The following is a 13856-nucleotide window of genomic DNA, read 5'->3' on the forward strand; positions in this document are numbered from 1 at the left end:
AAAGGGCTCTCAGATATGCAGTTCCCAGGCTTCCCTAGAGACAAGGGCCTGGGGAGAGGCTGTTTCATGACAGAACTCACCCATGGAGTCAAAAGCCTTGGAGTTCAAGCCACCACTGATTCTGTCCTGCCTGCAAGAACTACCAGCCAAAACCCAGAGAGACAGGCAGCTCTATAACTGTTCATGGCCCTAGGACCCCAGAATTTCATGCTTGGGACTATGCATCCCTGGAAATAGCAGGTGATTTGTGCAAAGGGGTTTCCGGCAGGGTGGTTAAAAGAAGGGAGATGGCCAGGTGTGGTGGCTCATGCCTGTAATCCCAGTGCTTTGGGGGCTGAGGCCAGTGGATCACCTGAGATCAGGAGTTCGAGACCAGCCTGGCCAACATGGTGAAACCCCATCTCTACTAAAAATATAAAAATTAGCTGGGCATAGTGGTATGTTCCTGTAATCCCAGCTACTCGGAAGGCTGAAGCAGGAGAATCGCTTGAACCCGGGAGGCAGAAGTTTCAGTGAGCCAAGATAGTGCCACTGTACTCCAACTTGGGCAACAGAGCGAGACACTCCATCTCATTTTAAAAAAAAAGCAAGAAGGGAGAGGTGGAAATGGTTCCAAATACAGGGTAGACAGGGCTGCCGCCCGCCACAGGAATTTCCATTGCTCCCATTTGAACAGGGTACACTGCTTTCACAGTGCCCTCCCCATTCTGATCTTGTCTGGTCCTCGAAATTATCTGTGCCCATCAGACAAAGAGGGCAAGGGACAATGCTTATCCCCCATTTCTATTTTTCTTCTTCTTTTTTGAGAAGGAGTCTCCCTCTGTGACTCAGGCTGGAGTGCAGCGATGCAATCTCCGATCGCTGCAACCTTCTGCCTTGTGATTCAAGCCATTCTCCTGCCTCAGCCTCCCGATTAGCTGGGATTGCAAGTACATACCATTATGCCTAGCTAAGTTTTATATTTTTAGTAGAGACAGGGTTTCACCATGTTGGCCAGGCTGGTCTGGAACTCCTGACCTCAAGTGATCCTCCCGCCTCAGCTTCCCAAAGTGCTAGGATTATATGTGTGAGCCACTGTGCCCGGCCTCCTTCATTTCTCGAAGGAAGAAACGAAAGCCCAGAGAGGCCAAGTGACTGAATGACCCTAGGTCACACAGCTCCTTAAGATCTAGGGCCAGACCCTAGCCTCCTAAGTTTGTTTTTTTTTTGAGATGGAGTCTCGCTCTGTACCCCAGGCTGGAGTGCAGTGGTATGATCTTGGCTCACTGCAACCTCCGCCTCCCTGGTCCCAGTTCGAGCAATTCTCCTACTTCAGCCTCCCAGGTAGCTGGGATTACAGGCACGAGCCACCATGCCCAGCTAATTTTTGTATTTTTAGTAGAAATGGGGTTTCACTATGTTGGCCAGTCTGGTCTTGAACTCCTGACCTCAGGATCTGCTCGGCTCAGCCTCCCAAAGTGCTGGGATTACAGGTGTGAGCCACTGCACCCTGCCGCCACCTAAATTTTAATCCAGTGCTCTTTTCACTACCCTGGGCCACCTTTATGAAGAAGTGAACAGTAAAAAGGACACATAAGTTGAAGTCTGGAGTCTGGTGTGAAAGAACATTGAGGATGCAGATCAGCCCATGAGATGGAAGGTGAGGGGAGGCCTACCTGTAAACTCTTCAAAGAAAACTCCTAACTTGGCTGGACACAGTGGCTTACACCTGTAATCCTAGTACTTTGGGAGGCCAAAGTAGGAGGATCCCTTGAACCCAGGAGTTCAAAACCAGCCTGGGCAACATGGTGAAACCCCGTCTCTATCATTAAAAATAATAATAAAATAAAATAATATAAGAAAGAGAAATTCCTAACTTTATAAGAATCACTGGTGCTTGTCCCACTGAGGGCCCGTTTTCCACCTGGCTCTTCTGGGTAAAATCACTTTAAGGAGGCGAAAACCGTGATTACCTCCTTGGGATGGCAGAGCACTTAGGGGACATGTCAGAGTGCTGAGACTGGTCTCCTGTAGCTAGAAGAGGCAGTGCCACCATCATAATTTCATATTTGGAAAACTAGAATTAAGTACCTGTCATTTTTGTAATTCAGACCACAGTCAGTAAAGCTGGAAGAAACCTCCGTGGCTGGGAGAGATGCACAGAAACTCAGCAAATAATTTTTTTTTTTTTTGAGACAGAATTTCACTCTGTTGCCCAGGCTGGAGTGCAGTGGTGTGATCTTGGCTCACCACAACCTCCGCCTCCCAGTTTCAAGCGATTCTTGTGCCTCAGCCTCCCAAGTGGCTGGAAACTACAGATGTATGCCACCATGCCCAGCTAATTTTTGTATTTTTAGTAGAGACGTGGTTTCACCTTGTTGGCCAGGCTGGTCTCCCAACTCCTGACCTCAAGTGATCCACCTGCCTTAGCCTCCCAAAGTGCTGGGATTACAGGCGTTAGCCACTGCGCCGGCCCCAGCAAAGTCTTAAGCAGGATAAAGCTCCCTTCCCCCAGGGGAGGAGGGGATGTCTGGAATTCCAGAGCCTAAGATTGGGGCTGGTTGGGGGTTGAAATAGGTTGAGAAAATCTGAACTAAATGCCCTTTAAGATGTTCTGAATTCTGCCAGTCTGTGTGAAATCCTCTTGCTGATTATTGATCCTTGGAAGGGAATTTTCAGTGTGATGTGAAGTGAGAATGTCTTGCTCCTTTTGAGGATCCCCCCCCCACACCCCATACACACAGAGGGCAACCTCTAGACAGAATGAATTTTTTTTTTTTTTTTGAGATAGGGTCTTGCTCTCTTGCCCAGGTTGGAGTGCAGTGGCATGCTCAGGGCTCACTGCAGCCTCCACCCACCAGGCTCAAGTGATCCTCCCACCTCAGGCTCCCGAGTAGCTAGGGCTACAGGCGCATGCCATCACACCAGCTAATTTTTCTATTTTTTGTAGAGATGAGGTTTCGCCTTGTTGCCTAGGCTGGTCTTGAACCCCTGGGCTCAAGCAATCCACCCACCTCCATCTTTCAAACTGCTGGGATTACAGGCATGAGCCACTGTGCCCAGCCCTCAGAATGAATTTTTACCGTGGTTCTGACTACTGAATTGCAACAGCTCTGGCCACAGTTGAAGCCCCTGCCCCACACTCAGACATTTGGAGAAGACCAGATGCCAGGCTGCTTTGGGGCTCTGAAAGGTGCGGAGCCCACCCTTCCTGTCTCTGGGGACTGGCCTTCCCCTAGGTGGGTCCCCTGGAGCCCTGGTGCCTCCCCCACTTCTTTTAGTCATCCCATAAACATGCTCTGGGTGCCAACACCCCTCCCCACCTCTGAGCCCCTTCTTCCTTGTCAAAGCCAATTTCCTTCCAAGGATCCTCCTGTTCCTTTCTTCCTGCTGGCTGCCTCCTCGCCACTTCCTGGCAGAGCCCCAATGAACCCCATTGCCTCTCTGCTTAGTTGATCTCTCTCTCTCTCTCTCTCCTTCTCTCTCTCAGTGGCTGCCTGACCCTGCGACCACCCTTTGCTTCTGGGAATTCTCTTTGCTCCCAGCCTCTTTCTGTTGATTTTGCCTGTTTCCCTTCCCACTTATTTCTTCATTCATGTATTAGGACTTAGCACAATTATTATTAATCATTTTTCCAAAATGTCTTATTTAATATCCATATGCCTCTTGTACTGTGAATTCCAAGAAGGCAGAATCTGGGTCTTTCTCACACATCCTGGCACCTAGATTTTTGGTAAATAGGTGAATGGATGCACTTGTCCTCCCCTTCCTTGGCCTTTCCAGTCGGGCTGGCCGCCCATTCCCGATTCCTGAGAACAAGCTGAAACACTGAGAGCTCTTCTTTGAACTAGTGACTGGGCTGTGGGCTGACCTGCCTTGTGGGCTTAACTCCCTCCCTTCTGCCTTTTTTTTTTCTTTTTTTTAGGAGACAGGGCCTTGCTTTGTCATCCAAGCTCAGTGCAATGGCTTGATTATAGCTCACTGCGGCCTCGAACTCCCGTGCTTAGCCTCAGCCTTGTGAGTAGTGGGGACTGGGACTATAGCTGAGCAGTACCATGCCTGGCTAATTTTTATTTTTTAAATTAATTTTAATAATTTTTTTGAGATGATATCTCTCTCTGTAAGCCAGGCTGGAGTGCAATGGCACAGTCTCATCTCACTGCAACCTCCGCCTCCTAGGTTCAAGTGATTCTCCTGCCTCAGCATCCTGAGTAGCTGGGATTACAGGTGTTCGCCACTATGCCTGGCTCATTTTTATATTTTTAGTAAAGACAGTTTCACTGTGTTGGCCAGGCTGGTCTCGAACTCCTGACCTTATGATATGCCTGTCTCGGCCTCCCAAAGTGCTGGGATTAAAGGTGTGAGCCATCACGCCTAGCCCCCTAATTTTTAAAAAACCTTTGTTGTACGAATGGGGTCTCACTCTGTTGCCCACATTGGTCTCAAACTCCTAGGCTCAAGCATTCCCCCAGCCTTGGCCACCCAAGTAGCTGCGACTACAGACATGTGCCACTATGCCCAGCTTATTTTATTCTAGTAGAAATGGGGGTCTCACTATGTTGCCCAGACTGGTCTTGAACTCCTGGACTCAAGCAATCTGCCCACTCTGGCCTCCCAAAGTGCTGGGATTATAGGTGTGAGCCATCATGCCCCAACCTGCTTTTATTTTTATTTTTTTTGAGATGGAGTCTTGCTCTGTCACCAGGCTGGAGTACAGTGGCACGACCTCAGCTCTCTGCACCCTCTGCCTCCCGGGCTCAAGTGATTCTCCTACCTCAGCCTCCTGAGTAGCTGGGACTACAGGCATGTGCCATCACGCGAATTATTGTATTTTTTAGTAGAGACAGGGTTTCACCATATTGGCCAGGATGGTCTCAATCTCTTGACCTCGTGATCTGCCGGCCTTGGCCTCTGAAAGTGCTGGGATTACAGGTGCGAGCCACCACTCCAGCCTCTTTTTTTTTTTTTTTTTTTTTGAGATGGAGTTTTACTGTCGCCAAGGCTGGAGTGTGGAGTGCAGTAGCACTATCTCGACTCACTGCAACCCTTGCCTCCCAAGTTCAACCGATTCTCTTGCCTCAGCCTCCCAAGTAGCTGTGATTATAGGCACGTGCCACCATGCCCAGCTAATTTTTGTGTTTTTAGTAGACATGGGGGTTTCACTATGTTGGCCAGGCTGGTCTCGAACTCTTGACCTCAGGTGAACCACCTGCCCTGCCCTCCCAGAGTGCTGAGATTATAGGCATGAGCCACTGCACCCAGTCACTATTATTTTCATTTATGCACATTCTTTTCTAGAATTGCTTGGTATGAAAGAAAAAATTAATATTTTTTACAATCATGGTGCGTCACACAATCATGTATTCTACTTTAAAATTTTTTTTTAATTCTTGAATATTTAGTTTCCCATGTCACTACCAAGTCTCTGTGGATATCATTTCAAAGGGCTACACAACACCCCCTTGCATTTTTCTTTTATTATTTTTGAGATGGAGTCTGGCTTTGTCACCCAGGCAGGAGTGGAGTACAGTGGGGTGATCACCACAACCTCTGCCTCCGAGGTTCAAGCAATTCTCCTGTCTCAACCTCCCAAGTAGCTGGGATTATAGGCACCTGCCACTATGCCTGGCTAATTTTTGTATTTTTAGTAGAGATGGGGTTTTACCCTGTTTGCCAGGCTGGTCTCAAACTCCTGACCTCCTGATCTGCCCACCTTGGCCTCTCAAAGTGCTGGGATTAAAGCATGAGCCACCGCGCCCAGCCACTGCACTTTTCTTTTGTTTGCTTTTCTTCTTCTTTACAACTTACCCTCCTACATTTCTTGGCTGTTGACTTTTATTTGTTGTTTCCCTCCCTGTTTATTTTACCCAAGCTCCTGGCGTGGCAGGGCTATGCAAGTTCTCACCAATTCTTTCCTCTTCCGGACTGCACTTGGCTCTTTTAAGCCTAACCTGTCCTCCCACCCCTGTGGGGGCTCTCGGGTCCCTTTTAGTAAACAAGGACAGGCTCTGCCCTCCCACCTCACAGAGGCACAGAGCACTGTTCAAACACACATGCCCACGACATTGCCACCCACAGACTAGGAACAAAGACACTTGCATCTTAAGTCCTCTTGGAGACACAAGGTCTTCAAAGCTTGCCAGCAAATGTCAGTGATAATCGTGTTCTTTGCCAGGGCCTAGAAAAGGCACTTAGAAAATACTATGCAGAAGCAGCAGGAGGGGTGGTGGGATGCAGTAACCCCGCAGGCACTTCTAACTCCACTTTGATTCTAACACTTCTGCAGCTGCCAATTATTTTTTTCTTAAGAGACAAGGTCTCTGGCTGGGCGCTGGGGCTCACACCTGTAATCCCAGCACTTTGGGAGGCTGAGGCAGATGGATCATCCGAGATCAGAAGTTTGAGACCAGCCTGGCCAACAGAGTGAAACCCCATCTACTAAAAATACAAAAATTAGCCGGGCATAGTGGTGTGAGCCTGTAATCCCAGTTACTTCATGGCTGAGGCAGGAGAATCACTTGACTCCGGGATGCAGAGGTTGCAGTGAGCTGAGATTGTGCCACTGCACTCCAGCCTGGGCAACAGAGCGAGACCCTGTCTTAAAAAAAAAAAAAGACAAGGTCTCACTCATTGCCCAGGCTGGAGTGCAGTGGCATGATTATAGCTCACTGCAGCATCCAACTCCCAGGTGCACCCTCCAACTCCTGGGCTCAAGTGATCCTTCTGCCTCGGCCTCCCAAGTAGCTGGGACTACAGGTGTGTACCACCACATCCACCTTATTTTTTATTTTCTGTAGGGATTGGGTCTTCCTGTTTCACAGGCTGGAGTGGCTGCCAATGTTAATTAAACCTTGAGGTCTCCTCAGAGGATTTAATTGGCACCAAGTGGAAAGATTTCATCTGGTCCAGCAGGATCACGGTACAGATGGTAAAACTGAGGCCCTGATAATTGAGGTGGTAGGCCTAGGAACACCATTCTGGATGCCCCCTGAGCGGTTTTCAAAGCACCCCTAAAAGAGTGCTTTCAAGATCTGAAACCAGAAAACAGTAGTTAGTTACTCAAGGGAGATGAGTTTTGACCTGGCACTACATTCTGAAAAATTTGAAAAACTGCCTTTGTCTTCTCAGATCCTTTAAACCAGGATTTTCACATGAGGCCTGAACTCCAGTCCAGGTGGGTGGGAGGTATGGATGACTAAGTGAAAGTGAGAGGGGCTGTGTGAACAGGAATGGGTAAGGCCAGTAAATCCTGGGAACCTCCAACCCATCTTACTTCGCTCCAGGGACAAGCACTGGGCCTGAGGAGTTCAGGGAGGTCCCTGGCAAATGCCTCCAGGAGGAAACAGCCTTCCTGCTGCCTGTCAGGACGGCTGATCCTGGGCCTGATCTCAGCTAATTTCAGCAGCTCGAGGGGAGGACACCACCCCCGTATCTGTTCTGCATCTCAAATGCACCAAGAGAGATGGCAAGGCAGAGGGATTGCTATTGATTTTCACTTGTGCAGCCTGACCTAACAAAACCAATCAGTCAAGTGCCCGTCTGCCTCTGCCTCAGACTCTCATCCTAAGTACATGCAAATAAATTGCACCAGCATCCAGGGTGATTTGTCAAGGTCCAGCTAGGCATGGACCCTGGCTTCCGCTGACAGGACGGGACTCCAGGCTAGGCGGGGCTCAGGTTAGCCCAGTCAGTGCCCTGCTGTTGACTTGCTATTGACTGACACCACATGGGGTGGCCTGGGAATGGAGGGGCCTGGCAGCTGCTGCCACACTAGGAGCTAGAGGGCCATGCCTGGGAGGGACTTTGAGGAGCCAGGCCCCTACTCACTTTGACAGGGCTTGGCAGTGACATTGTTTCTTTTTATTTTATTTATTTATTATTTTTAAAAAGAGACAGGGTTTCACCATGTTGGCCAGGCAGATCTCGAACTCCTGACCTCAAGTGATCCACCTGCCTCGGCCTCCCAAAGTACTGGGATTACAGGTGTGAGCCACTGTGCCCGGCCCTTACTTGTTTCTTAAGGTTTCTGTCTGAACTCTCGATCTGGGAGGATTTATTAGTGTAGATACAGCCACGAGGTACTGAGTTTGGGTACTGCCTCTGCCACGGGCTCAGTGTCCTCGGGCCAGTTGTGAGATGGGAGATGATACCATGTATGGGAGTCTAGAGCCCTATAAAGGCCAGGGTTCAGACTGAGTGTCCAGTCCCCATTCTGCCACCTCCTAACTAACTATGGACTGGGTAGGCGCCTTCAGCCCTCAGTGCCTCACTTTCCTCATTTAGTACGTACTACAGGGCTGCAAATGGTACCTACCTCCTATAGTGGAGCTGTCAGAACTGAATGAGAAAATGGAAAGGACCCCAGGGGCTCACCCTAACGAGCCCTTCATTCGATAAGCAAGGACTGGAGGCTCAGAGAAGGGGGTGATATTCTCAGGGCCACACAGCAAGGCAGGGCAGCATTAGGGGGTTTATGGGAGCCACAAGCAGTAGAGGCTGACAGAGCACAGCGACCATCCTGCCCTCCAGCTGGCAGCTGTCCCTCAAGAATGAGACACAGGGAGTGTGGTTCATGGGCATATCTTCATTTGAAAGGGTCAAAAATTTTATTAGCAGACCTTTTTCTGTTTTTGAATATACAGGTTTCCTGCTGTCCAGGGTAAAGGAGAAGTAGTATCTTGTTGCCCGAGGTTTGGGGTGCTTGCCTTGGGGCTCCATCCCCATCCCTTTCCCGCCAGCACAGCTGGGGGAAGGCGCCTGCTTGCTGGCCCCATGGATTCTTCCGCTGTGGGATAAGGCACTGTGTGTTCTGCAGGAAGGCGCTCGTGGCTGGCTGGTAGATGAGAGGCGGCCTTCTCAGGGGCTGCAAAGCTGAGGCTGTTGAGGGGTCGAATTGATCTTGGGGCCCTGGCAGGGGGCCACCTGGTAAGGAGGCCCAAGGTGATGGGAGCGCGGCCTGCAGAGTCTGGGGCCGCTGCCTCCCCGCTGGCCCTACACCAGCCTTCAGGATGGGATCATGCCTTTGCTCCTCTTGCGGTCAGCCATGGTTCTCCGGTTGTGGTTGGCTCTTGTTGCCTTGTTGGCTTCCTTCTTCCTGCGTTCCTGGGTTGTCTCGCGGCTCTGCCCATGGCCCCGGAGGCTGCCGGCCACTGCTGTCGAGCTGTCATGCCGGTACCTGAGGGAGGAACAACCCACCCCACAAGAACCTGTCAGGCAGAGGAGGCTCTGGCGGGGAAAGCCCACAGCCTGCCTTGGTGTTCACTGGGAGAGGACACACAGGCTGGGCCAGGTCACCCATGTCCCAACTTCAGACGGAAGGAGAAATGGAGCCTGGCAGGGTTATGGGGCTCTGACCAGACCCAAGCCTAGTGTTTTCTCTTCTCTGGGCCTTGCTTCCAGGTGCGCCCATCAATCCATGTAGCGGAGGAAAAGCTGGAAGGCTGACGCAGCCCACAGAAAATGGGGAGGGCTTTGGTCGGGTCTCCTCCTTTCTCCACCTGGGGCCACATACTGCAGCTGAGATATTACTCCTGTTTTCTACCCTAGGGCCTTGCCTCGTGACCTCCAAGGACCAAGTGCACTCACAGATGTAACCTAGGGCTCTTTCAGACCATCTCAACCCCTGGGATTTGCCAGAGCTCTGCACTCAGGGAGCTGGGATGGATGAGAAGTCAGGGTTGCTCTGCTCCCAACAACTTTCTATGGCTCCCCACTGCCTTCAGAATGAAACCCAAATGCCTTCCCTGCCTTCTGCAACCAGTAGACAGTGTGGCATGAAGCCTAGGGCTGGGATGGGGCAGTGGGCTTCTGGCTTGCCCTTAGGTGGAGGCAGATCCTTGGACTTTCTGGATGTTTCCTCGATGGGAAGATGTGGGGCCTGGATGAGGAGTCTCTGGCTACTGATCTCAGCTCCCCTCAAAGATCCCTCTTCTGACCACGTCTGCTTTCTTACCTTTCTGCCCTCATATGACAAACTCCTCTGTGCCTTTTTTACCCTTAGGGACCCAGCTCAAGTGCCCCGTCACTTCCATACCCCTATCAGCCAGAAAGGATGTGTGTATGTCTGAGCTCTCTCACATTTACACTCTGCCTGGTATCAGCTACCCCTGGACGCGTTGGGTGATAAATCCCCTCCTGTGTTCATCAAGTCATGGTTATGAGTGGGGACCCTGGAGCTGAGCTATCTTGGCCCCATCTTTGCTCCATCACCTGCTAGCTGTGTGACATTTGGCTGGTTACTTAATGTCTCTGGGCCTGAGTTTTTTCATCTGTCAAATGAGGATAGTGATAATGATAGCTACTTCCCATGGTTGTCGTGAGAACTAAATTAATACACATGGAGTACTTAAGGGTGTATGTCTGGGTTTCCTGGATGGCTGGCCTTGCCTTCCCTAGATGGTGGGAAGGGTCCCCTCAGAAGGAGCCCCTTGAATGCTCACCCTTTCTTGGCGAGAAAGGCAATGCGCCTGGCTTCTGCCTTCTCTCTCAGCACTGCAGGGTCCTGTACGAAATGGTCAGGCTGTGGAAGGGAGAGGAGACCAAATCTGGAGTCAGGACCTGGCCCTGAAAACACCTGAATTTGCCACCCTGGTGTGGGGCATGAGGGATCCCAGGCTGCTGCCCCTATCACCTGAGCAGTACTGCTTTTATCTGTTCTGTATGTTGAGGTTCTAGTTAAGACTTCATTCAAATAAAAAGTTTAGCTACTAGAAAGTAGAATTTTCTAAGCTACTGGTTCCAGGTGACTTCCCAGGGCCCTTGGGCTCTCTAACTCCTCTCTGATTTTAAGGATTGCCATCCTGAGCACAGTGCTAGTAACTGCCCTTCTCCCGACCCCTGGCTCCTGGGCCTAATAATGAAGCTGGCAGCTCAGAGGCCCTGCCTTTAATCTGTCCCCTAGGCCCTCACTAGTGGGCAGCAGAAGTGAGTTCTAAGCCAGCAGCTCTCCAAGCAGACATCCTGGGCTCAAAGGGACTCCTCCTGTCCCCACCAGTGATACTGGGGCTGCCTCAGGGCCAGATGCAGGGAGGGTGAGGGGCACTTCTGATTCACCCTTCAGAACCGCACTCCCTGCTTCATCTGCCACCTGCCAGGGAGGTACCTTGGGAGCCTCCTCGTCAGCCTCCTCTTCCTCGTCGTCGTCCTCCTCCTCCTGCCCTTCTCTAGGCACTTTGGTTCTCAGCACCTGAGGGATGGTGAATGGCCTGAAGGTGTGGAGAGAAGTGAAATCAAAGAACAGCTAGAGCCGCAACGGGAGGGAACCTGGCTGGGTGAGGGGGCCACAAGAAGGGCTCATGAGGCTGGGAAAAACCAAAGGGGTTTCAAGCCAGCTTTGCTTCAGCTTCTGGATTCTCTGAGGTTAACAGAATTTGAGGTGGGTGTTGAGGGGGAGGCTGAGATGGGGCCATGAGTGTCTCCAGGCCTTTCTTTAGTCAGGACAGTTCTGCTTTGACCTGTATTGGAGAATCATTACACGATTCCACCTGAAAACGTTTTCTTCAATTAAGAAAAATGTTGCTTATAGCCATTACTGGAGATAGTGAAAAAAAAAGAAAAATGGACTGAGCACAGTGGCTCATGCCTGTAATACCAACACTTGGGGAGTTTGAGGTGGAGGGATCACTTGAGCCCAGGAGGTTGAGACTGGTCTGGGCAACATAGTGAGACTCCCACCTCTGCAAAAAATAAAAGTTAGCTGGGTGTGGTGGTGCACACCACACCTGTAGTCCCAGCTACTCAGGAGGCTGAGGTGGGAGGATCACTTGTAGTCCAGAAGGTCAAGGCTGCAGTGAGCCATGATTGCACTCCAGCCTGGGTGACAGAGGGAAAACCTGTCTGAAAAAAGAGAAAGAGGCCGGGCGTGGTGGCTCACGCCTGTAATCCCAGCACTTTGGGAGGCTGAGGTGGGTGGATCACCTGAGGTCAGGAGTTCAAGACCAGCCTGACCAAAATGGTGAAACCTTGTCTCTACTAAAAATAAAAAAGTAGCTGGGTGTGGTAGCATGTACCTATAGTCCCAGCTACTCAGGAGGCTGAGGCAGCAGAATCTCTTGAACCTGGGAGGCGGACGTTGTAGTGAGCCAACATCGTGCCACTGCAGTCCAGCCTGGGTGACAGAGTGAGACTCCATCTCAAAAAAAAAAGAAAGAGAAAAAGAAAAATGCAAAGCTACTGCATGACATCAAATAAATGCTGTCCCATTCAAGGTGGGCTGGGGTGGAGGAGCACTGGATTAGGAGGAGTCAGGAGGACTGGGTTTGGGCCCTGATTCTGCCACTGACTTGCTCATCTATGTAAACAGGAGGGTGAGGGACCCCACAGGCCTAAAAGCTGCTCTGCTCTGGAATGCCACCCGCCCTATGGCCTCACCTGCGGCTGATGAGCTCGTCGTCTGAGTCTGCATCATTGGCACCCACCTGGTTGCCATCGTATGTGTCATCGTACTCATCCTCATAGTAAACATTGTGGTAGGGCAGGCTCTCACCTGGCTGCAGTAGCACCTGCAATGGCAGAAGCATGGGTTGGAGGGACTCAGGGGCTGTCCTGGTCTCCCCAGCCTAGCAGAGGCCCAGCTTGGTGGCCTACCTCCTCCACCACCACGCTGTACTGCTCATAGCGCTGCCGCTGCGCCGCCACCGTGCGCTTGTCATTCAGCAAACTCCGTGTGTTCTCCTCCTTCCTGGTACTGAGAGGGAACAGTAGAGAGAGAGAAAGGAAAACCATCAGGCTTGGAACTACTGCAGGGTGTGGAGGGTCCAGAGACCACAGGCTCACTGCTCTACCCCTCAGAATGGCACAGAGACAAATTAAATCAAGCATTGGTGAGGGTGTGGGAGGGTGAGACTCTCACTGCTGCTGGTGCCCATGAGGATGGCTCCAGCCACTTTAGAGAGCATCCCAAGAGCCACTGTTTTTTTTAGATGAAGTCTTGCTGTCACCCAGGCTGGAGTACAGTGGCCCGATCTTGGATCTTGGCTCACTGCAACCTCCACCTCCCAGGTTCAAGCAATTCTCCTGCCTCAGCCTCCCCAGTAGCTGGGACTACAGGTACACACCATCATGCCCGGCAAATTTTCGAATTTTTAGTAGAGACAGGGTTTCACCATGTTGGCCAGGCTGGCCTCAAACTCCTGATCTCAAGTGATCTGCCCACCATGGCTTCCCAAAGTGTTGAAATTACAGGCATGAGCCACCACACCCGGCCGAGAGCCCCTGTTAAAAGGTAAATTGGGGCTGGGCATGGTGGCAGGCACCTGTAATCCCAACTACTCAGGAAGCTGAGGCAGAGAACTGCTTGAACCGGGAGGCAGAGGTTGCAGTGAGCAGAGATCGTGCTACCGCACTCCAGCCTGGGCGACAGAGAGAGACTGTCTCAAAAAAAGAAAAAAAAAAAAAAAGTAAAATGTGCTCACCTTTTGATCAGGATATTCCCTGTCAAGGCATCTACCCTAAAGAGATGCTGGCTGTGGGTACAGAGGTCTGATTAAAGATTTTCTTTTCAGCATTGTTTGCAACAGTGAAAAATGGAAAGCAACTTAATGTCCATCATGAGTGAAAGAGCCAAATGAACTGTGCCACATCTGTATTACAGATCGCTGTGTGGTGGCTGCCAAGAAAGACAGTGATCTGTTTGTGCTGATGCGGAAAGAATTCTCTTATTCCCAAGGAAAAAAAGCAAACCACACTAACTCTTCTATGACCACACACCTATCCATGACAATGCAGAGAGAAGGCTAGTAAGCCCCATAACAAATGATGATGGTTACTGCTTGGAAGCACCTGAAGTTGTCTAAATCTTTTTTTTTTTTTTTTTTTTTTTTTTTTTTTTGCTACAGGCTAGAATGCAGTGGTAGGATCTGGGCTCACTGCAACCTCCG

General features: G+C 50.6%; 1 protein-coding gene and 1 long non-coding RNA gene across 12 annotated transcripts in view; one reads left to right on the forward strand and one right to left on the reverse strand.

Annotated features, from left to right (window-relative positions):
- Nucleotides 1-6748: 6748 nt before the first annotated feature.
- LOC116535620 lies at nt 6749-11521 on the forward strand. The gene is made up of 2 exons (XR_004262292.1): nt 6749-7153; nt 9526-11521. It is a non-coding gene; the product is annotated as an uncharacterized LOC116535620 (long non-coding RNA).
- The window catches only part of ASCC2 (activating signal cointegrator 1 complex subunit 2), a 49054-nt gene continuing 43746 nt past the window's right edge, over nt 8549-13856 (reverse strand). For all 11 annotated transcript variants that reach the window (XM_032256821.1, XM_032256819.1, XM_032256816.1 and 8 more), the window contains 5 exons: nt 12565-12664; nt 12349-12479; nt 11081-11183; nt 10419-10498; nt 8549-9154 (listed from right to left, as the gene is read on the reverse strand). In XM_032256821.1, the coding sequence (XP_032112712.1) occupies nt 8983-9154; nt 10419-10498; nt 11081-11183; nt 12349-12479; nt 12565-12664 (586 nt within the window). In that variant the 3' untranslated portion in view covers nt 8549-8982. The remainder of the gene's footprint in view (nt 9155-10418; nt 10499-11080; nt 11184-12348; nt 12480-12564; nt 12665-13856) is intronic.

The sequence above is a fragment of the Sapajus apella genome, unplaced genomic scaffold (assembly GCF_009761245.1).
Source record: "Sapajus apella isolate SASKATOON/1434 unplaced genomic scaffold, GSC_monkey_1.0 scaffold95, whole genome shotgun sequence".
Lineage (NCBI taxonomy): Eukaryota > Metazoa > Chordata > Mammalia > Primates > Cebidae > Sapajus > Sapajus apella.